The following is a 27592-nucleotide window of genomic DNA, read 5'->3' on the forward strand; positions in this document are numbered from 1 at the left end:
TTCTACTGAACACGCTAAGTTTCCCGGTATCTGCATTCCAGTGCCTGTCACCCTAATGTTGTGTGTTAGACAGTTATGTAGGCGGGCAACCGAGAGTTAATCAGATATTCAGAGAAGAATAGGGAGGACTGAATCTTAACATGCAAGCAGGATTAAAGTATTAAAATTATGCTGAAAAGATTGAGCAGAGTGAGTCTTCCAGAGAGTCTTCATTCTGAATGGCAGAATCAATCTGACAAGGAAGAAAGCAAGAAGGAAAGAGGACGAAAAAAAAGAAGAGAAATGAAGTGTAAAAAAGAGCAAGAAAGGAAAAGATGTAGTAAAGGAAAAGGAAAAGAATGAATATATATAGAAAGGAAAAGTGAATAGAAGGTAAACTTAAAGAGAGAAAGAGAGAAAGGAAGGAGGAAAGAAGGGCATGTGAAAGGGGAAGAGGAAGGAAGGAAAGCAAAGAATGAAAGGAAGGGAGGCAGAAAGGAGGTAGAAGGTGGGAAGAAAAAGAGAAAGAGAATGTAAGGTGAAAGAAAGAGAAAGCAGAAGGAAGCAAGAAAAACAAATGATGACAGGAAAAGAGAAGGGATTGGGAAAAGGAAGCAGGAAATAAGTGAAGAAACGAGAAAGAAAAACATGATGGAAAAGAGAATGGAACGAAGAAAGGAAGGAAGGAAGGGAAAGAGAAAAGAAGGAAGCAATAAATGATAAAGAGAATGAAAAAAAATATAATAAGGAAAGATGGAAAAGGAAAAAAAGGAGGAAGGAAGGGAAAGGAAGGAAATGGAAGTAGAAGAGAAAATAAGGAAATGAGAAAGAAGAGAGAAAGGAATTCATGTAGGAGGAAGGAGTAAATAAAGAGAGGAAGAGGAAGAAAACAAAAGCAAATGAGAAAAAGAGGGAGGGAGGGAGGAAACGAATAAGGAAGGAAGACAGGTAAAGAGGAAATATAGGAAGAAAATAGAACAAACTGAAAAGTGGAAGGAAGGAATAAGGAAAAAACAAGAAGTGAAACAGAGACGGGTGAGGAACAGTAATATGGAGGTGTGTGAACAGATTTGACGGCACAAACGGGTGACGAGCAAATAAGAAAATGTGTGTGTGATTCTATGCTTCTCTTCCTGTTCTTGTGCTCTTCTTCCTGCCAATGTTTCTGTTCTGAGTTGTGTTCTCTAACTTCCCTGTATTCTTCTTACAGCGGGCGCATTCATTATAAGGATATGTACAGTTTATTGCGAGTTATCGACCCCCCTCTGGGCTTAGGCAAGAAATGTCCTCATAGGGTGGCCTGCAAGGTTTGACTTCCACTTAAAAACTAATATTATCTGCTAGCATCCAGAATGCAATGAATGTCGCTTACCTCCTCTTCTTTTTCTTTTCAACAATGTCTTTGTACTCTCACCATTTCTACTTGCATTCTACTTGATATGACAATGAGAATGTGCAGGACAATGCCGACACTTACAGGAGCATGAACTAGTGCACTAGTGTGTATGGAACAAGCAAACGAGAAAACCACTAAAGTGAAAGACAAACAAACAAAAAAAAACACATGAATCAGTCATCTTTGATTTTTGTTTTGCTTGCTGTTGAGGCACGGCTAGGCCTAGCTGGTACGGTAGCGTGCATTGTTCTGGGTGGAGGGGGACAGAAACTGCATTGACATTAAACTTTATTACAACGCCCTGCCAGTAGCGGGACTTTATGCCTGTTCTGAAGCCCGCATGCTCTTCTATGCAACCTGCCCCATTGCATAGAACGCCTTTTTAGCAACTCAAGACGTTCAGCACAGCCCCCTCCCACCTCCCCCCACCCCTTACCCACAAATGACCGATCATCAGTCTTACGGCAGCCTAGTTTACCAAGCTGCTCCTTTCGTCCAGGCCAATAACCTTCTTTTTGTTCTGTTCTGTTCTCCTCCCCTCCTACTTCCCCGTCTCCTTCCTGATCCCTTCTTTTTTGATTTACCCCTTTTCTTCTTCTCTTTCTCTCTCTCCCATGCACATTTCCTTTGGTTTTTGTTTTGTTTCGGTTGCCCAGTGGCAGAATCAGTTTCAGGGATATGTATGAGATGCTCAGGCACATGTCTCCTCCGTTAGGCCTGGGGAAGAAGTGCCCTGCACGGGTTGCCTACAAGGTAGAGGGCCTCCGAGTGACCAGCGCTGTGTCTGTACTGTTGGTGTTTTCTCTTTATTTTCTCTCCTTCTTTTCCTCCTTCGTTGTCTGACGGAGGCCGCTATTGTGATTCTGGTGGCAGGGCCGGGTTCGAGGGTGTTAGACTGAGGTTGGCCGATCCACAGGGAAGCGGGAACGGACAAACCTTCTCAGCACTTTTGCACCGTATGAAACTATACGTGCACACATTAACACTAACACACACTTTCATAGCTTTTGAAACTTCAAAGGACGAAATGTAAAGGTCTCAGATTTGTTTTTACATTCTACACCTTTACCAATGCATTAAAGCAAGATTATTATGCTTTAATGTACAGCAGTGATCAATAATTGAATTATAGATCTGAGATACAGTGTGATAATAAACAGAAAAGTTGTGTCCCAAATGATGAACTATGCACTTATACAATGCAATACCATCTAGTTTATGAATTATATATGGTTAATTTTTCATCCAGCATCAGAGTCTTGTTGTCCCTCCACCTTTGCTACGTAAGGAAAGTGGCAACAGTTTGAATGCATGAAGTGTCCAACATTCCACACTTCGTTATTTCGGTTAAGTGCATCATGCATTAAATTTTTAGTGTGAAGACTATTATAAAATGGCATAGAATAGTGCATAAGTAAGCAAATTGGGACGCATGTAAACACATACACATGTATATTCACATTGTCACACACACACACACACATAACACACACACACACACACATTAAAAAACATCCCCAAATGTGCGTGTGCAGCAGTGGTAGGAAGGCCCTAAGGACTTTAGTCCTCCGAGTCCCTCAGCTCTGTGGATGCCGCTCTCTTAGGGACCCTTTCCTCTTGGGACCAGCTCTCTGTCTCTCTTTTTTCACTTAATGCACAGATAAGCACACATGCACACACATGCGCAACAACACACATGTAATCCTTGGGTAGCGTTATGGCCCTACAAAGGAACAAATCAAGTCATTTTGGTACAATGCAACTCTTTTGCACAAATAAACCTTTTCCCACTTCTCTTTCTTCTGTCAATGCAGTTCTAATCTGTTTCCAGCCCCTCCTCTTTACATTCTGCCAATCATCTGCATGCCCCGCCTTCCAGGCCACTGGCCCCTCCCACAAGATACTCCCTTAGCTTTTTCTCTCTTTCTCCTCTCTCTGTCTGTCTGCAACCGTACACTGACATTTCACCCTTAGGTCAGTGAACGGCAGCTAGAAGGAAAGGAGATCTGTGTCCTTAATGAGCCCTCAACAAGTCTGAGATCTCCTTTCTCTTACCTTTGCCCCACCACCTCCATTTTTCTCTGTCCCATTTGATCTCCCATTTCGTAAAATATTTAGCTTCATAGAGTGTTCAGTGATCTCCACCAACATAAACTTGGTGGCAGACCAGAAATCTCCGTGTATTCAATCAGACAGATCACTTCCTGTCTAACGGGGTCTCTGCTGCCCCCTAACCTCAGTGGAATGAAGAACAGTGACCACTATCATTGCATTCACCCCCTTTCTCCCTGTCAAACATTAGGGCCCATAATAGAGGATCGCCTGTAGAGAATGTGACCAGCCTGTGGTAGAGCTTTCTATTCTTACATTTCCTGTAGCATAATCTTCTGCTTCAGTCTCCTTCGTCCTCGGATTTTCATGTAGCTTTTGAGCTCTCTTTAAATTTGGTGTCACTGTCTCTGTCCTGTCTCTTTCATCACTACCATCTCTGCCATCCAAACTCCTCCTGTAAAAGCTGTCAGTCCTAAACCAACTTCCTGCTCCGGTACTCCTTTCTGGCAGCCCACTGCTTTTCTCTTTATCATCCGTAGCATTAAAGTATTACCCTTGCGCAGCAGGTAGCCGAATCTTCACTCTTAGCTCATCCTCTTCAAAATAACAACTCACAAAGCCATTTCCTTTTTTTTGTTCTTCTTTTTTTGTTCCTGGAGAATGCTGCTCTAACCTAAACAAATAGCCTGCACCCATCTTTTTTGCATTGAGAGACCAGAGAATCTGGATCGAGCTCTTGTTTTATCCAGTAGCCCATCTATGATTGAGTCTCAATGACAGCAACCACTACTAAACCTAAATGAATGAGCTGAAATGAACCAACTAGATGATGCTTTCAGTGTTGGCTGCTCTGTTGCTTGTCCTGTGATGCATGTGACTGCATGATGCATGCTAGGAAAGAGGGTAGTGGGGGTGAAGGGTGAGTGTTTCTTCTGGGATGAAGCGGGACGGGGAGACATCGGGTGATTGCATCGCAGAGGGTATCATGGTAACGGAAGGATTGAGGTAACATTTAACCCTGTGCAATGCAATTATGACTTTCTGTGTTTAAGTATAATCTTTCCCCAGATCAGTCCTGGATGAATTATACATTAAAACTCTGACGTTTACGTAATGATGTTTTAATTTATTACTTCATCCGCTGGTCTGAGTTTAATATGTGAACCTCCTCCCGGAAAAGCTCTTTGACTGACAGCTCAGATGCTAATGTGAAAACAAAAATCATACAGATACTAATTTGATTTGTAGCATATGCTGCCTCAGTTTCATGGACATCTGAATCAGTGGTTTTTGACTGGTTTTGCTTTAGGGCCCAAGTTTTACAAAACTAATAATAATGTCCTTAAAATCAAACATTTAGCCAACAATTCAATGTTCAATATATATTGTGGTCAGTAAAATCATGCTTATCTTCATTGAAATTGTATTCAATTTAATATGATTTATTTTACCTTGGGGACATAGTTTTGTTCATGATATTTGAGGTCTTGTCGCACCAAATTACAAATGAATTTGCAGAAAAATACTGCTAAACAGCCTTTGAGGTCAGCAAATGGGAATAATTTCCTCCTCAGTTTTAAAAATTGATAAGCCTATTTTTATTGCGACCTCTGACTGTAAGCAGTTGTGTTTAGTTATATTTGTATTAAATGCATTAAGTATTTTTTTTTTTTTTTGTTCTCTGAAAACAGACCGGCAACCCATTTTTGGGTTGTGACCAAGCAGACCAAGCCACTGTTCTAGACCACAGAACTGTTCTGTACATATTAACTTCCACAGCAATCTCATAAACCATTAATCATTCTCCTCATTGATTACTACACCAAGACAGCTCTAAATTAATTCTTGCACTGAGCATCAAAGGTCACAGAGCTAACCCTGAAAACCCCTCCTTCCTTTCCCCTCCCATTTCCTCTCACACACCAAAAGCACACCTTACCTGGAGGTTCAAAGCACACATATATCTCAGTACCTTCTAACTGCTCCTGATTGGCTCTCCACAGAGACTGTTGCGGATGGATCTGCCAGTTGCTGATGACAACACAGTGCACTTTAATTCCACACTTATGGCCTTAATCCGAACTGCTCTGGACATCAAGATCGCCAAGGGTGGGGAAGGTTTGGCATTACTTTCTTCATTCATTCCTGTTGTTAGAACTGTTGATGTATTTGCCTATAGCAGTTTAAGTGCAGTGGGGTTCAGAAGGCTAAGGTTCAAATCCAATCTAAACCTGTAAAGTCAAACCTTAAAAAAGACCCCACTGTATATAATGACTCGTAAATGATATAATTTGTGCACATTATGTCTACGTAAGATTGGAAACTACATTGTTCAAACCTTAACAAAATTTGTGTGTGTGTGTGTTTGTGGAAATACGTTTGCATATATGTGTGTACGTGTACCTGTTGCTGTGTAAATAGGAGGCGTAGATAAGCACCAGATGGATGCTGAACTAAGGAAGGAGATGATGGCGATATGGCCTAATCTCTCTCAGAAGAATCTGGACCTTCTGGTGACACCCCACAAGTGTAAGTTACCCAGGAGGTTGGTGTGTTCACAACGTGTCTCTTTTACCACCCGAGGACAGCTTCTGTCAGCCAGCCCACTCACTGCTCTGCGCCCCCTGATGGTCCAGGCCTGTACCCTTAGTTTCATTTAGGCCCTTATGGATGTATACCACACACATTTAGAAAGCAGACTGATCACAAAGAAGAAATTCACTGAGAATGAATCGTAGACACTGAAAGTGACACAGAAATTATGTATTATTGGCAGTGTTGGGAGTAACTAGTTACATGTAACGGCGTTACGTAATTTAATTATAAAATAAATGTAACTGTAATCAGTTACAATTACTAAGAAAAAAGTGTGTAGTTAAATTACAGTTACTTTTGAAAAGGTTAACCAGTGTTAATCAATCTCAAATTAAAAGGCGGTACTAAAGTCTGATTTTGTGGTGGATGTGTTCAATTATTATTATTTTAATTCAAGTGATGAAGGATTTTGAACGTCTGACAGTAATGAGTGTTGAATACTTGTTGAATATTACTGCATGGTAAACCCTGCATGATTAACAGTTGAAAACATTAATTAGAAATATTGAAAAGTAATCAAAAGTAATTAGTTACTTTACGTTAATAAAGTAATTGAAAAAGTTACACTACTATTCAATTTTAAATAGGGTAACTTGCGATCTGTACCTATTACATTTCCAAAGTAACCTTCCCAACACGGGTTATTGGTCACACTTTATTTTTACATTCAATTCTCGTTATTAACCAACCATTAACTACTGTGACTTTTGCCTCAATTAACTCCTAATTTGCTGTTTATTAATAGTTTGAAAGGTAGTTGTTAAAGGGGTCATCGGATGTCCAATTTTCACAAGTTGATATGATTTAATGGTTAAAATTTCTAAATTGTAGTGTAAAAAACACTTTTTCCCCCCCCTGTCAAAATCAGCTCTGTTTTCAGCAAGCCGTTTTTTAGTCCATGTTGCTTTAAATGCTTATGAGCGCTGCTGACCCCGCCCCTCTCTCCTGTGGAGTGACGAGCATACTTTAAACTTCAGCCATGAAACTGGCTAACTAGCACATTATTAGGAAAGGTGATTTGCAAAGATTCATAAAAAAAACCCTTATACTCACTTCTTCTATAGATGAAGCTGGATCATGAATGATTTGCGCGAACATAGACACATTTAGGCAGATCGGTATCGGCGCATTCCCTTAAAAACTAAAGTAACGTTAATCCTCTGTGTCTTCAGCGGCTCAGATGTTGGGAGTAAATGACGACTGCTATATTCATTATTACATCCAACAACAGAAAACCTCAATCGCTTAATCTGAGACATCTTGTCTTCCCCTTCACTGGAGTCGACACAATAGCAGACAGATCACGTCATTCTGACATGGCTCTCAGAACAACCTGATTTGAGGAAGGGGATTTAAAAATAGGGATTTAAAAAAAAAAAACTAGGTGGATATTTATAATTATAGGATGGATGTGTACACACACTTCCAACACACATTTATGTTCAAACAACTTGTAAAGTGAATTTTGCATCTGATGACCCCTTTAAGTTTACGTATTGGGTAGGATTAGGAATGTAGAATATGGTCATGCAGAATATGTGCTAAACAGCCAATTTGTTAATAATAGGCATGCTAATAAGCAGCTAGGTTATAGTGAGAATTGGTCCCTATACTAAAGTGTTACCGTGTTATTCAAATCCAATAATGGCACAAACATGCCAACAATATAGTTGCTGAATGCAGATTGCATAGGGCAAATGTGTAAATAGATGCAAAGCCTATACATGCAAATGAACCAAGAGAGTAGTTGTGTAAAATATACTTCAGTTTTAGATAACAACCGAACACATAGTCTTTCAAAGTATGCTCCATTTGATAGCGTGCGCTAACACAGATGCTAGGCACACATGCACTAGTAAGTTTTACTCTTGTCCAGTGTCTGCACTATTTCTCTCCAAACGTTATGAGCAATAAAACTGCCTTTGTAAACTGTAGATCTGGTTTTCTTGGAACGTCTACACATAAGCGTTTGTCAACATAGTTGTCTACTGTCGTTGTCATCTCCAGTAGCTTGTTGTTGTATGTGCGGTTAGAAAAATCTGGTGTAGTAGCATAATGATTCAATTTAAGTCATACGCACTGTACACATTCGCTAGTGTGCGGATAAAAACTGAATTACTTTGCGCTTACGTTGGGCTTTAGTGCAGTAAAAATGTTCACGAGATGTTTCAAGAGCACCTGATGTGTTGCCGTTAACTTTAGCATGTTTAGCTCCTCCTTTCCGGTACGTACGACTGAAATTTTACACACAAATCTATTAACAAAGTTATTTTGAGAACATAATTTCTATGTTCAAGTGGCACAAAAGACATTGGTAACACATTTCATGTACGTCCAGCTCACTATGCCTGAGACCAGGGGGTGCCTTACTATAGATCAACCCTCTATAGATGTCTTTTCACTACAGGGGTTATGAGATTCCTGACAAGATGTACGTAAACAGTATTATTACAAAAAAAATATATATTCATACAGTCATGGCCAAAAATATCGGCACCCTTGGTAAATATGATCAAAGAAGGCTGTGAAAATCAATCTGCATTGTTAATCCTTTTGATCTTTTATTTAGAAAATTCACAAAAATTTAACCTTTCATTGGATAATAAGAATTTAAAATGGGGGGAAATTATGAAATAAATGTTTTTCTCTAATACACATCGGCCACAATTAATGGCACCCTTTTATTCAATACTTTTTGAAACCTCCATTTACATTTACATTTACATTTAGTCATTTGGCAGACGCTTTTATCCAAAGCGACTTACAATTGGGGAAAACAAAAAGCGATTAATCTTGAAGAGGCAATCAGACAGAGGAAGTGCTCGTAACACCAAGTCTCAGTCATTGTTCAAATAAGTACAAGCTAGTAAGCGGAGAGAAAGATAGAGGGAAAGAGTTTTTTATTTTTTTTTTGAGTTTAGGATGAAGTCAAGTACTGCCGAAAGAGATGAGTTTTCAGTTGTTGCTTGAAGATTGCCAGGGATCCGGCGTTCCGGATAAGGGTGGGAGTTTGCCAGTTTAACAGCTCTAAATTTTCTCCTGTAATGCCTGATGAGATTAGAGAACACCTGACAAGAGATCAGAGACCATTCCTTCATCCAGAATCTCTCCAGATCCTTCAGATTCACAGCTCCATGTTGGTGCTTCTTCTCTTCAGTTCAACTCACTCTTTTTCTACAGGGTTCAGGTCAGAGGACTGGAATGGCCATTGCAGAATCTTGGTTTTGTGCTCAGTGACCCATTTTTGTGTTGTTTTTGAGGTTTGTGTTTGGATTAATGTCCGGTTGGAAGATCCAAACATGGCCCATTATAAGATTTCTAACAGAGTCAGTCCGACTTTTCTACGCCTCTAGGGCCGGGCTTCGGGCCAATTTTCACGTCATAGTTCAGACGCGGGCTGGGCCTCGGGCCTGTTTTGGGTTTCTCCTTATTTTTATATTGTAGACATCCATCGATTAGTGATGAAAAATCGGGCTAGGGCCTAAATTTGAGGCCCGTGCAGGGCTCTAGTCAGTCCCTTATTGATTTTTTTTTCTGTTGGTATTTGATAAAATCCATGATGCCATGTGTCTAAACAAGATGTCCAAGACCTCCAGCAGAAATATAGGCCCACAACATCAAAAATACAGCAGTATAGTTCATTGTTCACATGGGGCACTTTTTATCCCTGTGTTCACCAAACCCATCTTGAGTGTTAGCTGCTAAAAAGCAATTCTTTTAGTTTCATCTGACCATAGAAGCCAGTCCCATTTGAAATTCCAGTCGTGTCTGATAACTGAATATGCTGGAGTTTGTTTTTGGATGAGCTAGGAGAATTCTTCTTGAAGCCCTCCCGAGCAACATGTGGTGATATAGGTGCTGTTTGACTATTTTTTTTAAGGGTTTCTGACCCCAAGGCTCAACTGTTTTCTGCAATTCTCCAGCAGTCTTTAGCCACACAAACTCTCCTCCTCACCGTGCATTAGGACGATATAGACACACGTCCTCTTCCAGGCAGTTTCGTAATATTTTATGTTGATGGGAAATTCTTAATTATTGCCCTGATGGTGGAAAAGGGAATTTTCACTGCTCTAGTTCTTTTCTTAAAGCCAATTCACTAATTTGTGAAGCTCAATTATCTTTTGCTGCACATCAGAAATATATTCTTTGGTTTTTCTCATTGTGTGATGGATGATTAAGGGAATTTAGGCTTTGTTTTCCCTCCTATTTATATTTCTGTGAAACAGGAAGCCATGGCTAGATAATTTCATGTTCATAATCACACTGGAGTGCTCAAAATTGTGAATATGAATATACTTCAGAGATATTTTACTCATAAGAATTTCTAGGGGTGCCAATAATTGCGTCCAACGTGTAAAAAACATTTATTTCATAATGATATTTCCCCCCATTTTAAATTCTTACTATCCAATGAAAGGTTAGATGTTTGTTTTTTCTTTTTAAATAAAAGATCAAAAGGATTAACAATGCAGATTAATTTTCACAGCCTTCTTTGATCATATTTACCAAGGGTGCCGATATTTTTGGCCATGACTGTATATTGAACCACTATTATGCTACCAATGAGATGTATGTGCTAGCTCGCTGGTAAGACATGTTAAAAACATGCTTAAAGCTAACTATCTTATGGAATATGCTTAAAACTAGCTAGCCTAATGCTAGCTAGATGCTACAAAAAAGCATGAGATAATGAGGTGGCGCTGCTGTCACGCATTAGGCAATAAAGCTTTTGATGAAATGATAATGCTAGTAATATGCTAGTATGTTTTAGATGAGTTTGCAGCAAGCATGTAATAATTTAGAACTGTATTGTTTGATGCTAATTTTTATCTTCATTGTTCTATGCAGATCTTATACAGAGGTGGTGACCATGGCTTTAAACACCACTAAGCATGGCATGTAAACCTAGTCTGAAGTTACTCTTAGTAACTTCCTCATGTGGACTTGTTTCCATAAAGCGGCAAAGACCGTTTTTGGGAGACTTTGTTTACTGTATCCAGGAATTATGCTGTAGTTTGCTGTCAGTTCTTGCAATACGTTTGTACTTAAAACAGTAGAAATGGAGTATTTAAAATATTTGTAAAAATTAAGTGCGTAAATAGTTGTAGCCATTTTAATCAGTCTGCTTGTGAAAAGACCACTGGCTATGTGTGTGTCGCTTCGACACTCTTTGTTTGTGCATGTGAGTTTGTGCATCCGTGTTTGTCTTGTGCACGTCCCCTCCTCACTCCCATCCCCCTCGCTCAGGGTCCATCTCACCTTGTCTAATCGTGCAGGGTAACTTGTCCTTTTCTCAGCAGCGACAGACCTGACAGTGGGAAAGATCTATGCTGCCATGATGATCATGGAGTATTACAGGCAAAGTAAAGCCAAACGGACACAGGCTCTTCACGATGAACAGGTACGCTGTCTTCCTCTCACCCTGCAATCACAATCTCAGTCCACAATGAGCTGTGACAAACAATCCTCATCTGTGCTAAATGCTAATTTTCGCCATTGACTCGGAAGCATAAACACACTTGTATCTTCGATAGTGAGCCAGTTACATCCCAGTGGATGTGCTGATGTTGTTTAAAGAACATTCTCAATGAGAAGCTATTGAGAAAGGCAAAAAAAAAAAGAAGATGAGGAACAGTAACTCTGTTATGTTCTTGCGGCTTGTCACAGTCCATGTGGAATCTGAGAATACATTTTTGACAATGCACTCACCTTTCTCATTTTGGGACTGTGAGCTATAACCTCCTTTGTATTTAGTAGTCCAATAGTTTTGCCTAGTTCGTTTGCACTTTATCTTTAATCATGACCATGTTGATGCTATTGCATCAACTGTCAATAGTAATGACAGCTCAATATTTTACTGTAACTTAGAACAAACATTTGCCATTAAAGAACCACATTCACAAATGCATCTCTGCCTTACACAAAATCCGATATTTATGTGGAGCTAAAGATGAAGTGTGTAATTTCTGCGTCACTAGTTTCACCAAATGGAATTGTAAACATAATGGGCCCTATGATACACCCGGCGCAGTGATGCAAGTGTTTTTTTTTCTAATTTCAGCCCGACGCAGTTATCATTTTCATTTCATGCGCCACGTTGTTTAAATAGCAAATGCATTTGTGCCCATTTGTGCGCCCATGGGTGTGCTGGTCTGAAAACAAGGTGTGCTCATACGCATTGTTGGCTCTTTTATATTTTGAGGCAACTGAAATAGACTGCACCATTGACCAACTAAGACCTGGTCTCAAGTCAATGGCACAGTGTTTTTTTTTTTGTTATTTAAAGAGTACGTTAGTAATATGTGCCTATAGGCAGGTCCACAACACGCGTACACTCTGCTTATTACACACACAGGTACACGCAGCAGCAGACAAACATGCCAAATATTAAAAATGAAAGGATTACAATGTAAAAGGTTATTATTGTGTAGGCTACATTAATATAAAAAAGCCTACAGTGGATAGTCATTGCATGCATCAGAATAAGGCCACCTATTTCTATGCCTTGCCTTGCCTTGCCTATTTGCTCACACGCGAGCAGCTCCGTTTCCTCTCTGAGACGCGTTCAGTCTTTGCGCTTGTAAATTCTGCCGTATAACGAATCCACCATGGCGCGAGCGCAACTGGCTCTTAAAGGGAATGGGAGATGAGACTCTGATTGGTTTATTGCACGTTATGCCCAAAACACACCCATTGCTCATTAAGAGAATAGGGACAACCTTTTTAGACCATGTGCCCGGTGTGCAGACCATTTTTCCCATCGTTAAACTAGCAAAAGTAGGACACACCCTAAGTGCACCTCCACCTTGCACTTTAGATCATGCGCTTAAATCGTTAAAATAGGGCCCAATGACTTCAAAATTTGCCAACTGCTATTGGGCAGACAAACAGGCAATCCCACACCAAACTCAATTTATGTGGCCCCATATATGTATTCAACAATATAATCCTCTTTGCCCCAATGATGTGTCACCTCTGATGATGTGTGCATCGGCGTGAGGCTGGGGCAATCATTCAATTCTAGATGGACAAAATCAAGTATTGTCATACCTTTTTGTTTTTCTCTCATTTGAGGTGCTATTTCAATTGGATATACGTAACAATATGAGGGAAAAGTCCATAATAATTTTCATTTTACCTTAAGCTTGGACAAGGAAGATATTTTTACCCTGATAAAACTACACAAATAACCTTTAAGCTCTGTCAGGATTGAAAAATCAGGCTTCCCTCTGCACACAGTTGTATGCACAGTGTAGTTGTTGCCATTTAAGACATAGAATAATTAAAGTATGTAACATCTAAGTCCAGCAATTTCATGACTGAATTATGAATTCAGAAACATTAAATTGTTCTCTTCAATTAGTAAAAAGCATTATAAATGCTAAAGGAATTTGATAAAGGAAGGCCACCTCTCATCTCACAACTCATCTTTCTTAGAAAAATGGATTTATAATATAAGGATTTGAATCAGATTTGTGACTTTTAAATCACATCGACGAGATTTTTGGCATCCTTCCAAGAAGTGAAAGGAAAGAGAATAAACCTGGGAAGTCTTGTAAGAGGATGCCCCTTAAAAGGTTTTTACAATCTGTAAAGTATTGCATTGCATGATTACTCCCTTCCACATAAACCTCTAGATTGCCAAACTTATTGACTGACTGACTTAATTCCTCATTTTATGAAGTCATTTGCAATGGGTGGTTTAATATTTCAGTAATTATTCTTTAATTCTTCCAGCTGAATAACTGAATCCCACTGGTTCAATGACTATTGATTATTAGCAGTTGCTATGTTTTTGGTTGCAGAAAGAGTATACAAAATCATTATCTCAGTTATTATTTTAGCAGTTAAACACACTTTAATTTCCTCAGTGGTTTGTATAAAGGTGGTATATACATGTGTTTTCATAGATGATGAATATTAGTATGAATAGTAGCGTGTAATGCAACATGGGCCTGATCTACATTTATACTGTTTTGTTCTTATGTGATCCACAACTATACATCCACATGAAAGTCGAACACAGTTTTGTAGACATGGATCTGGCCTGTACAATCTTAGTGGTAACCACTGTGTTTCAAGTGGATGTAGCAGTTTTGGCAGATACCATTGAACTTGCTAAGCTTTCTCTCATACAGCCTCCTAACTCATCCATTAGATAGTGTGAAGTAAACAAACTCGATCTGTGCATGTTGTTCACAGATGATCCTTTTCTTTTATCAGCTGTCATTCTTTTATCAACTATTACTTCCTCTCATGAAATTTTAATATGAAACCTGCCTTTACATACTACATGCATTTTGTGTTTCTCACTGAATGGGTTGATTTTTATTTCTTTCTTCCTTCATTTTCCAAATCTCAAGGTGTCATTTTTGCTGGTGGTACCAATTATGCTTTATGGGTTGAATACACACAAAAAAATGACTCTAAAGAGTAACAGCTTTACAAGATCTGGAGTTGTTAAGAAATTAGTAATCGTACTGATCTACATACTTTTGTTTGGTTGGTACATAATCAAAGGGCTTGTTTTATTAACCTATTGGTTATTGGCTAATTACATCCCAGCTATGATTTGTGGTATCTGGGGGAATGACATTCTCATTCTATAAAGCATTTTGATTGGACAAAAAAAAAAAAATCCATGTAATACAGGATGAGACAAAATATTTTTTATCTGTTTTCCCAGAAGAAGCAGACCCTACATTTTAAATGTTTGGAGTCAGTATGGTTTTAAAATGTTTTTGAAAGAGGCCTCAAATGTGTTTGACTAAAAAAAGTAAAAACAGTAATATTGTGAAATATTTTTACAATGTTAAATGACTGTCCATTTTAATACAATAAAAAAAAAAGTAATATATTCCCTTGATGACAAGGCTGCATTTTCAGCATCATTACTGCAGTCTTCAGTGTCACATGATCCTTCAGAAATCATTCTAATATGATGATTTGGCCATCAAGAAACATTTCTTCTTATTATTAATGCTGTATTTTTGTGGAAACCATGATTTCTTTCAGGATTTTTTGATGAATAGAAAGTTCATAAGAACACCATTTATTTAAAATAGCAATCTTTCATAGCATTATAAATGTCTTTACTGTCACTTCTGATGAATTTAACGTGTCCCTGCTGAATGAAAGTATAAAAACATCTTACTGACCCTAAACATTTGAAAGATCTACTAAAAGTGAATTTTGACTATGTTTAGGTGTACTCTAGCATACAGATGAGCTCATAGCTAGCAATCTACTGTCTACTGAATGACACCAAGATTTATCACCACTCTTTAGCAGCCAGTTGGTTACAGAAACTCTTCATTTACTGGGACAATGAAAGTAAATGAACTCTCAGCATGGTACCATCGGCAGATTTCAGGCAATACAACTCACAGGAAACCCATTTACTCATAATGCTCCTGGAATGCCTCCTGACTGACCGCTACTGGATTCCCTCCCCATTCGCACATGGGATGCTCTGCATCCCATATATTTCCCCAACCCCATTTTCCCATCAGCTTGCCTGATACCAGCTGTAGGCCATGTTGTATCTTACACAGAATCGAACGCCATTAATGTTTCAGCGTCTGGAGCCGCCGTCTCCAAGCCAGGATGTGGGACAGGGACTCACTGGCCTTCCTGAAACACAACAGCACCCTGCAAATCATCTGTGAGTAGCACCCTCTCCATTTTCTCTTCAGTCTCTCTTCCAGTGTTAAGGTTGATAGTTTCATTTACATTATTAATGAAATTGCTAATGTAAATGTAAACAAAGGGATTTTTTATTAGTATTTTGTCAATGGTAACAAAGCTGAGATTAATGCATACATCATGACAATAATTAAATATGAGTGTTTTAAATAACCCAATCATGGGTAGAATGACCAGTATTCATTTTCATCAAAGTAAAATGTGCTCAAATTAATAAATATAACATGATGAAATATTGAATAAAATAATAATATTAAATATTATAAAACAAACAACAACAACAAAAACCTATAACAAAATTAATGCAGGCCAATTTTTATCCTCTTCTTTTATAGTTTTCAAAAGACAAGAGTTGTGATTAAAACAACAAAAAAGAAACCTGTTTTTTTTATTAATAATAATTAATAATTATACAATTCCTTAAAGACAAAAACTATAATTTACAGAAAAAAAAAGAAAAAAGAAAAAAAGTTATAAATAAATAAATAAATATATATATATATATATATATATATATATATATATATATAAATAAATTAAAGCATTGGGGGGGGGGTTCTTTTCTGAAATTTCCAAAATACAAAAACTATGATTGATTGATTAATAATTAAATAAATATAAAAGCTCACATTTTATTCTACATACAACAAAAACAACTAATGTTACTAAAGATATACCACTGCACACCATTTTCCTTGTCGTTGACTCTAGTGGAAATCTAATGAGAACGATCATCTAAACCACAATGAGTGACAAACCAGAGCCTTAAGCCCTTCACAGAGTGTAGAGAGTTTATAATCTGACTAAATGTGGGTGTGTTGTCAGGCCTGTTGATGAAAGGATCCCAGAGAGCCAATCATGGGTGACGGCTCGAGCCCAAGAGATGTCTCAGAAAGCAGGAAGCTGGAGTCCTGAAGGCCAACACCCAGACGACACCGCAGATAACCGCAGACAATCTCAGGTACACAGAGCCTGCCCTATCTCATTTACAATTTTTGGTGAGGGTATTTATGTAAATGCTTGAATTTATGAAAATTACGTTTGGGTAGTGCATCTCTGTGCTCTTAACCTCAAACATTACCAGATTAGTATGATAGTACAACAATAAATGTAAGTGAAATTGTTTCCACACACTACTGTATGAGTAAACAATATTTTTGTAATGTGAGAGCCACTATTTCATCAGTTATGAATTCTCCAGCAGCATATAACTCCCTCACAGCATGATTATATTTGTTATTAGAGTTCAGAACATTAATGAAGTGTCAAACCATTGGATGTCTCAGTGGATCAATAATATTTTCTCTGCCTTTATAAGACTGCAACTCAGATATTCAGTCTTTTGTGGAGGGTGTCCATTGGAGTGGTTTGTTTTCATAACCCTGAATGGCTTTGTCTTTCTATCCGTCATCCATGTGCATCTCATTGGCAGACAGCAACAAAGGCCCTTCTCTTTTGCTGAGTAAAAACTGAATTCGGTGGACTACCTTCCACATTCTCTTATTCTCTTTCTTGTATGTCCCCTCAGTCTATGTGTCCTTCTGTTACTGTTTATATTCTTTTATTACTCTCACATGTCTGCTTTGTAGGGTGAAGCTCATGTCATTGAATATATGCATCCATATTCGACTGTCTGGGAAGGGTGTTGAAACCCTTCCGCAGCCTTAAGTGCCATTGTACTGTCAGGACGTGAGACACTCCTGCCCAGCTCAACTATTCATTAAATTCATGGCAGGAACAGCAGCCGCTTTTATCCAAAGCTTATCAATGAGGAAGGCAGCATAAGAAGTAACAAAAGAAAAGCTGTAAAACACAGTTCTAAAGTTGATTAGAAAAAGTCCAGCTTTCCTGAGCCGATGAAGGTCAGAAACAGTAAGATAGTATTGTTCTGTGAGAATAGATTTTTTTTATTGGAAGAGCTTAGTTCACCCCCCCCCCCCCCCCCCCCCCCCAAAAAAAAATACAAAACAAATATGAATATTTAATCACCCTCATGTCAATCAAAGCTCATGTGACTTTCTTTTTTCTATGAAACATACAGTGAATTTTTGAAAAATATCCTGAATGCTCATTACAACATAATGACAGAGAATGAGGACTGGGGTTGTTGATTACCAAAATGACCAAAAAATAAAAAGCACATGGTCCATAAAACTTGTGCACTAATTTTTTAAAGGCATATGGTAGTTAGGTGACCGAGGCTCAAGTCACTATTTACTAGGAAAATCTTAAAGGTGCCATAGAATGCATTGATACAGTATTTTAAATTGTTCTCTGATATCTACATTGAAGGTATGTGGCTTAGGTAAGGGCAAAAAAACTCCGGAAACGATTTTACATGTCCATTTACAACCCTAGGATTTCTCCCTAGAATGAAACGGTCTGTTATTGGCTTATTTGGCAGGGTCATGAATAATAATGAGATCTGCTCTGATTGGTTGTTTCACAGTGTAGCTCATTTTAGTAACTCACAGCAAGAAGGAAACACAGGGAGAAAAATATCTATTTCAGTGCTTTCTCTGGTAGATATGTTGTTGGGTAATTATACTGTATATAAAATGCGGGCATCAGGGAGCCGTTATTAATACGCGAGGCATTGAAACTGCTTTTGAACTATCGGTGATCGCTTTAATAGTTTCACTTTCGCCTTCAAGATACGCACAAACTATGTTTATATTATGGAGCGGCAGTACTTACCACACATTTTACAAGATCAGATGCTTGTCAGTGGTGCTCAGGATGTGTAAATCATTCGCCATCATCCTCAGTCATCTCTCCTTACTCTGTTTATATGGTAAGTGAAATCTTATGTACTGCAGTGTAACAGGCTAGTAGAAAGCGTTATTTGCTTTCTGTGCTTTTCTGAATAAAGACACCAACCCATCCCTGCACATCACACCCCCTGCACAGCCTGGAACATAACAGTTATTTCCATGATCTGCCATTTTCGCTGTTGTCCGCGCTTGTATTTTTACAATAACGTTACCTGCAGAACTTGTAATGATTCGGCTGGCAGCTGGTCAAGAACATGGGCAGGTTTATGCAAATGTTGTTGGCGTGGTGATCCCGATGGTTATGTCACAGTCGGTGTTATGTTACGATTCGCCTGTTTTTTAGTGGTCTTTTGCATTCACGAGATTTACATAAGATTGAGGAAACTATGGTGTTTGAGGCTCACTGTATGTTATTTCCATGTACAGAACTGTTATTATTCAACTATGCCAAGGTAAAGACAGTTTTTCATTGTATGGCACCTTTAACATCTATGTTCATAAGAAAAGCAATGTCTGATTCACCTTTGAATAGTTTATCTGAGTCAGATCTTAAGAATGAGTGAATGAATGAATCAGTTGATTGAGTTTACAAAACCAGTCTGTTTGAATCAGAGTTCAGTTCACTCATTGACTCAATGATCCAGTCACAGCATTCAACAGCTTTTTGTATAAGAAATTTATGAGTAACAACTTGTACATTGGTCTTTTTTACAGTTATCATATGGCATCAGATCACTTTGAATTATAGTGCACAGATCATTCCTATGATTCTTCTTTGTCGTATTGTTTTGGAGCTTCGAAGCTTCAGTCCCCATTTATTGTAATTGCACAGAAAGTAGTAACCAGCAAATTCTTCAAAGTCCTCCTATTGTGTTCTACGGAAGAACGAAAGTCATAATGTTTAGAAGAATGGGAGGGTGAGCAAATGATGTCTACACCTTTAAAAGAAGTGCTTAAGCATAATTGAGTCAAGAGATGTGTGTCTATGTATTTGAAACTGGTTGACAGAATCTCCTGTTTGTGATCTGAGAGAGATAGAGTAGTTTCTAAAACCAAAATCTCTTGATCTTCTCTCAGTGATCCTGCAGTTGAAGCCCTGCATGTATTGTATATGCATGTACTTTTTGCAAACTCAACAGCAGTGACGTATAGAACAGAGGCTGGGGCAGGACTGTCCTGCTACTCTTGCATCTCCCCACAGGGTGAAGGGAGAGATGAAGGTGGAGATGTCCTCCTTCCATCCACTGTGCTTAGGCCTGTCTCTCAGGCCTCTGGCATTCGCTCTTGCCTGCTGTCCCTGGGCAGTCATGCATGGTCTCCCTCTGTTTCTGCAGACAGTAGAGATGAGAGAGATGGGGCGGGACGGGTACTCGGACACTGAGCACTATCTGCCGATGGAAGGCCATGGCAGGGCTGCTTCCATGCCTCGACTCCCAGCAGACAACCAAGTGAGCGCCTCATCCTGTCATTCCTTCATGTTTTCCCCCTTCCTTTTCTACTACCCCCCTTTTCACATCTGACCTTCCTTTCTTGACCCTCCAACCCACTTTCCATCGTTGCTTTGCATTAAACAAATATGCCCATTGACCAGATAAAGCAAAGAAAGCCCATTTTAGCATCTGCAATGGATTGATGTATTGTATGAGGAAGCGTGAGGGTGAATTACACAAACAATCAATTATGTTAAGTTTCTAAGTCATAACAATACTTGATGGCTAAATGGTGCATTAAGTCAAGTATACAACCATGCAGTCTGTTGAGTTGGAATGTGTAAGATGGTATAGCAACATGAATTACATTTTCATTAGGGACATATGGTTTCTACATACTTTGGATCAAGTAGTATATTAATCGTTGTAACAGAAAATCAGGATGAAAAAAAGCTAGTTTATAGGGAATATACTCCACAAGAAACATAGCTTGATCAGTCAATATTAAATAGTTTCATCAGCACACCTGCCATAAATATGCATTTTAAGTATTTGTAATTATCAGAATATGTGTTTGAATATATGTGATGTATTCAAGAATACATTTTTTTGCATTCAAACACTATCTTATTATAATTGTCTAGATATGTGATATCTAGCATATTACAACATGCACCCTCGTTACTTATGATGTATATTTGATGCAGGTCTAGATGGTCTACAGGGTATAATTTAAGTGTTTTTTGTTGTTGTTTTTTCATGTTTCTCACCACTGGTCTTCAAGTAACCTCCTTCTCATTCATACAGACCCTAATATACACACTTCCCTGCTACACATTATACAAAAAGCAGTATGTCACACAAACAAGACATCTGGAGGCTCTGTATTCATAAAACACAATACCCACATGACATACTGCATCCACTGGGATTCTAAAATCTATAACAAGTGCACACTTGGCTATCCCATGATGCTGTGGGAGCTGGAGAGATGATAGATTGGAAAAGCAGGGTTGGGTTTGCTTGCTTTTTTCTGAATAAACTCTCTTCTCATGCTGTCTCCTTGAATTTCTGTGAATATGTCTTTCCTTCTCTCCTTCTCTTTAAATTTATTTTTCTTTGAATTCTTATTTTTATTTTGAGTTTTGCTAACTCTGACTTCCTCCCTCAGTAAACAGGTTACTTAGTGTTTTTACATGGTCTTTACTATAAAAATTAAGTTCTGTATTTACAGCCTAGTATTACTTTATATGCTTCCCTTCTTTGTTGTTATTATATTTAGGCCAAGTTTTAATTGTTTCATTCAGGGTCATATAGCTCAGTGAAATTTGAGGTGAAGCAAGCACCGACTTGGGAGCTGATACTGAGATTTGTGTGAGCATGTGTTTGTGTGTGTGTTAATGTCTCCCAAGTTTATGTAATTACAGAACCGTTTAAAGGTTTGAGGGCAGTACATTTTTTATGTATGTTTTTTAAATGTTTAATTTAACATGAATGCAGTAAATTGATCAAAAGTGACAGCAAGGATATTTCTGTCACAAAACTTTTCCATGTCAAATAAATGCTGTTCATTTAAACTTTTGATTCATCAAAAAAAAATGCTGAAAAAAAATGTTTTTGAACATTGATAAGAAGAACTGATGACCATTAAGAAGAACTGATGACCATTATAAATAATTGTGCACTAACCGTAACTGATGATAACTAAGCAGCAAAGTAATTTCCTGTCTTCTCTCTACTGTCCGATCTCAATATAAAAGCATAAAAAAAGAAATCATTCTTTGATTAACATTCCTTAATAAATAAATATACATATATACAGTGGGGCAAATAAGTATTTGATAAACTGCCGATTTTTCAAGTTTTCCCACTTACAACGAATGAAGAGATTTGTAATTTTCATCATAGGTACACCACAACTGTGCGAAACAGAATATAAAAAAAATCCAGACAATCACATTGTATGATTTTTGAATAATTAATTTCCATTTTATTGCATGAAATAAGTATTTGATACAATAGAAAAATAGAACTTAATATTTGGTACAGAAACCTTTGTTTACAATTACAGAGGTCAGACGTTCCCTGTAGTTCTTGACCAGGTTTGCACACACTGCAGCAGGGATTTTGGCCCACGATTTGGTCTTCTCCAGATCTTTCAGGTTTTGGGGCTGGAGACTGGCTAGGCCATTCCAGGACCTTGAAATGCTTCTTACGGAGCCACTCCTTAGTTGCCCTTGCTGTGTGTTTGGGGTCATTGTCATGCTGGAAGACCCAGCCACGACCCATCTTCAATGCTCTTACTGAGGGAAGGAGGTTGTTGCCCAAAATCTCGGGATACATGGCCCCATCCATCCTCCCCTCAATACGGTGCAGTCGTCCTGTCCCCTTTGCAGAAAAGCACCCCCAAAGCATGATGTTTCCACCCCCATGCTTCACGGCTGGGATGGTGTTCTTGGGATTGTACTCATCCTTCTTCCTCCAAACACGGCGAGTGGAGTTTATACCAAAAAGTTATATTTTGGTCTCATCTGACCACATGACCTTCTCCCATGCCTCCTCTGGATCATCCAGATGGTCTTTGGCAAACTTCAGACAGGCCTGGACATGTGCTGGCTTGAGCAGGAGGACCTTGCGTGCGCTTCAGGATTTTAATCCATGACGGTGTAGTGTGTTACTAATGGTAACCGTTGAGACTGTGGTCCCAGCTCTCTTCAGGTCATTGACCAGGTCCTCCCGTGTAGTTCAAGGCTGATCCCTCACCTTTCTCAGGATCATTGATACTCCACGAGGCGAGATCTTGCATGGAGCCCCAGTCCGAGGGAGATTGATAGTCATCTTGAATTTCTTCTATTTTCTAATAATTGCGCCAACAGTTGTTGCCTTCTCACCAAGCTGTTTGCCTATTGTCCTGTAGCCCATCCCAGCCTTGTGCAGGTCTACAATTTTGTCCCCAGTGTCCTTAGACAGCTCTTTGGTCTTGCCCATAGTGGAGAGGTTGGAGTCTGATTGATTGAGTGTGTGAACAGGTGTCTTTTATACAGGTAACAAGTTCAAATAGGTGCAATTAATACAGGTAATGAGTGGAGGATAGGAGGGCTTCTTAAGACAAACTAACAGGTCTGTGAAAGCCAGAATTCTTGCTCGTCGGTAGGTGATCAAATACGTACTTCATGCAATAAAATGGAAGTTAATTATTTAAAAATCATACAATGTGATTTTCTGGATTTTTTTAATATTCTGTCTCTCACAGTTGAGGTGTACCCATGATGAAAATTACAGATCTCTCCATTCTTTGTAAGTGGGAAAACTTGAAAAATCGGCAGTGTATCAAATACTTATTTGCCCCACTGTATAATAAAACAGAAAACTATAAAATTGTAATAATATTTCACAATAGTACTAATTTCACTGTTTTGTTCAAATAAATACAGCCTTAGTGAGCATATGAGATTTCTTTCAAAAACCTTTAAAAACCTTACTGACCCCAAACTTTATAACGGTAGTGTATGTGTTGTACTTACACAACACTCAACATGTACTAGTGTGAGAGTGATTTACATAAATTTCTGAAGCCAAGTAAGAGAGTTTTGTTGGTGTGGTCTCATGCTTATACATACTGTATGTGTGCGCAGTGTTGTAGTAGTATACCTCTCTATGGCAACTGTGTCTCGTGATCACTGTACTGTTCCTCACCGTATCATTCTGTGTGGTGCACTGTGACGTCTCTAACACTGCCTCTGGTCCTCAGTTTGTGTGCTGCTGTGGTAAGTGTCTTTTTTTTGTCTCCACTGCTTCTGTGTCTAACCAGGTTCTCTGTGTCTCTCTTCTCTCTCTTTATTTATCTCTCTCTCTCTTTATTTCCTCCCCTCTTTCACTCTGTGTTTTTGTCCACCCCATCCTCATTTACTCCTGCACGAAACCCCATCTCCAACTTTTTCTCCTTTTGAGTGCAATCTCTCTTTCTCTGACCCCCTTCTCTCTCATGCCTGGGGTCACCCACTGTTAATGTGCTTTTGTCTTGTGTTAATGCGGCCTTATGTGCTTTCTATGTGTGTATTTGTATGGACATATTTGTGGTGTCTTGTGTTTGTATGGAAATGGCTGTTCAGCAGCCACGGAGGAAAGGACGGCACCGGGGAGAAAATCTCACTGTATGTGCTACCGCTCTCGTTCATTATTACTTTATTTCCATTATCACTCTCTGTTTGACTCTGGCATCTATCTTTCTGTCTCCCTGGAAATCACATAACTCGTGCCTGAATATCTCAGCGGGAAAAATTAACTGGAAAAAAAAATTATTATTGCAATATGGGTTTTATTGGCCTTTTGACAATATTCTTCTTTTTTTTTCATTCATAGGAAACATTTCTAAAATAATACAGTAGAAATTATAGTAAAATCATTTTTTAAATCAAATTAAAGCAATTAAGGAAGGCTCATTTAATATTTATGTTTATTGCTATATTGGGAAGAAAATTTAATATTTATAAATATTTATTTTTACTAAAACATTTTAATATACTGAGGGACATCTGTGAACATTTTTAGTAATGACAGACAAATCTTTGACTATTCATTAAATAATATACAGTAATATACAGGAATAATAGACAGTTAAACCTGATTCGCGTTAATGAATCAAAATGATCAAAACACATGATCTTTTGCATACTGGGGCATTATTATTAACTGTACAGTACAGACATATTTTCAGACGGATTTGTGTGCAGATCAAATCACAAAACTCCTTGTCTGCCTCTTCCTAATGTATATCTGCTATCTGTGTGCTTTGCAACACTCATTGTGTGCTGTGTGTTCATGTGCATGTTATATGTTTTTGTGTGCATATGTGTCCATATTCTTTAAGTGTGAGTGTGCAGTTTTCTGTGCTGGTGTGTGTGTGTGTGTGTGTTTATGTGGGATTGTGTTTTTGAGCAGAGACGTGCAGAGATCTTTTGGTGTTCAGTGGGTTGAAGGGAGGAAAGGGCATGTCTTTCTATGGCATGTTCTTTATTTGTTGTTTTATTATTTTTTATTTTAAGGAAACTTTGAAAGTGTTGAGTTGCAGCTACATCTATACTGGTATGTAGTTGATGAATGCAACATATGATGAAGAAACAACTACTAGTCCACAGCAAATAAATACATAAAAATAAATATAATAATTGTAAATAATACAAAATAAAAATAAAAAAAAACTTGGAAGTGGGTGGGAAAATAGCTTACTTTCATGTCTTTTTTACAGATGAATCAATAGCTGAAAACGCTTGATTGTATGCAATGCTGCATCCATGCCTCTAGGTGTCAGTGTTGATAGTGTTTGATAGTGAAAACAGTCGAATTCACGCTTTTACGAGAAGGACCATAGACTGGACAGGTTCTAATGAGATTATTCAGATCACACAAGGTCTGAGTGCAAAGGTTCCAGGGCTTGAGCCACTGCAACCCACCCCACTCTGCACGTCCCTCTTCCTGGACCATTTATCTGGTGCTGCCCCACACATCCTCTCTGAAAGCCTGAACAGGCCTCTCTCTGCTCTCTCTGTGGTGTGCATGACTGTGAGTGATAAAGAGAAGCTGCTGAAGAAATGTGCTTCTCTCAAATGTTTATTCATGGACGAGTATTTTTACTTTTTATAGATTCAGTCCTGGATGCATGCAAGGCACGAACTTTTGCAATTATCTTTTAGTTTTCCTCCTTTTTTTAATCTTTTTTTTTTTTATTTTTTTTTTTTTTTTTTTTTTTACATTTTTCTCTCTTTCTCTTCTACTCTGATTCTGCATGGTGATTTTTTTTTGTTGTTGTTGTTCGCTGGTATCGGTTGAGTGTGTCCATCAGGTCATACACAATCAAACCACACCAACTCCCAGACCTACAGAATTAAACACACAAGTTTTAAGTCATCATAGACCCCATTTACACCTGGTGTTAAGATATGATTGGGCTGAAATTGTCAGCACTATATACAGATGTAAGTATAGTGCTTGTCTTGTTTTCCAGTGAAATATCTAAACATGCTTATAAGACTTGTTTTATAGAGATGTAAAATTTTGGATTATAGAAGTTTGGAGTTGCTAAGATTTTTTTTTGAAAGGCTCACCAAGGCTCCATTTATTTGATCAAAATTGTAGTTAAAATAATAGTATTGTGAAATATTATTACAATGTAAAATAATTGCTTTCTTTTTTAATACATTTAAAACTGTAATTTATTCCTGTGATGCAAAGCTGAATTTTCAGCATCATTACTCCAGTATTCAGTGTCACATGATCATAAATCATGCCAATATGCTGATTTACTGCTCAAGAAATGTTTCTTTCTTTCTTCTTTTCTTTTTTTCGAAAAATCTTACTGACCCCAAACATTTAAACAGTAAAGCAAGTGATGTGTATATAGTCACACAATCAGAAACCTTCCCACTCACCCAAGATGTTAATCCCAGGTGTAAACAGGGCCGTACGTTCATATGGCCATCTGCCTGCCGTTACGAAATACTACGGAAATGAAGTTCCCTTTTCAAATCTTCCAGACCCATTAATTTCCAATAAACAGAATCCTCTCTTCCTTCGCTCTCTTTTCTTTTCTCTCCCTACCTCTTTCTCTCTGTCTCTCTTGTGCCGGCTCTCTCAGCAGACCATCACCGATAACAGTCCGATGAAGCGTTCAGCTTCATCTTTGGGCCACGGGCGTCAAGGCCGTTCAATGCGGGGTGAGGACTACACCATGGACAGGGTTATCCCAGAAGAGGGTCACAGACATGGGCATCGCCACCGAGACCGCAGTCACCGTGCGTCAGAACGCTCCCTGAGCCGCTACACTGATGCTGACACAGGTCAGAGACAAACACATGTAAAATAATGGTACTGATGGCATTTTGTCTTACTATTAGAAGGACAGCTAATAGTAATGCCCTTTTTCCTCTCTCTGGCTGTGGCCTAGCAGGTCTTGGCACTGACCTCAGTACCACTACGCAGTCAGGAGACCTGCCATCCAAGGAGAGGGACAGGGGCCGGGCCAAAGACCGCAAGCACCACCATCATCACCATCACCATCACGATCATGGTTCTCTAGATAAGGAGCACTACGGGCACGAGAGAGAACGAGGGGACTACGGCCACAGGGAGTCTAGAGAGAGAGACCGCCGCTGGTCCCGCTCACCGAGTGAGGGCAGAGAGTGCCTGACTCACAGACAGGTGGGCGATTCGTTCATAACATGTGAACATGTGCTCATAAAGCACATAGAGACACATTACAGTTGAACATTTCTGCAGCACTGAAAAAAATTATTTCCTTTATCAGTAATTTGCCTTCACTGTTGTTCGGTCCCTAGTGAAAAGAAAAAAATATATACTAAAATGTATTTGAAGTATTTATTTTGTGCTAAGTATACTACAATTAAATTTACGCATTTATGTGCTTAAAAATACCCTGCAATTGTACTTTTGGTATACTTAAAGTCTGCTAAATTGGAACAACTAATTTTGTGTTTAATGCACTTTAATTATGCGAAAGTAGTGCTGAAGATATACTGAAGTATATTTGTGGAACTGTTTCAAGTAAACTTCAGGTACACTTTAAATATCTTGCATTTAAAGACTGATATTATACAGAGATAACACAATCCTTATTAATAGTGATATTAAAACACATTTTAGGC

General features: G+C 38.6%; 1 protein-coding gene across 1 annotated transcript in view; it reads left to right on the plus strand.

Moving 5' to 3' along the window:
• Window positions 1–27592, plus strand: part of LOC306868806 (voltage-dependent P/Q-type calcium channel subunit alpha-1A-like) — a gene marked incomplete at its 5' end in the record, with an annotated part of 121158 nt that overhangs the window by 91068 nt on the left and 2498 nt on the right. Inside the window, 10 exons of the mRNA XM_079415185.1 lie at window positions 1190–1286; window positions 5431–5545; window positions 5849–5956; window positions 11320–11423; window positions 15577–15686; window positions 16553–16688; window positions 19836–19949; window positions 24044–24085; window positions 26566–26767; window positions 26878–27128. Coding sequence (XP_079271311.1) covers window positions 1190–1286; window positions 5431–5545; window positions 5849–5956; window positions 11320–11423; window positions 15577–15686; window positions 16553–16688; window positions 19836–19949; window positions 24044–24085; window positions 26566–26767; window positions 26878–27128 — 1279 coding nt within the window. The remainder of the gene's footprint in view (window positions 1–1189; window positions 1287–5430; window positions 5546–5848; window positions 5957–11319; window positions 11424–15576; window positions 15687–16552; window positions 16689–19835; window positions 19950–24043; window positions 24086–26565; window positions 26768–26877; window positions 27129–27592) is intronic.

Source organism: Barbus barbus (assembly GCF_936440315.1).
Source record: "Barbus barbus genome assembly, chromosome: 4".
Classification (NCBI taxonomy): Eukaryota; Metazoa; Chordata; class Actinopteri; order Cypriniformes; family Cyprinidae; genus Barbus; species Barbus barbus.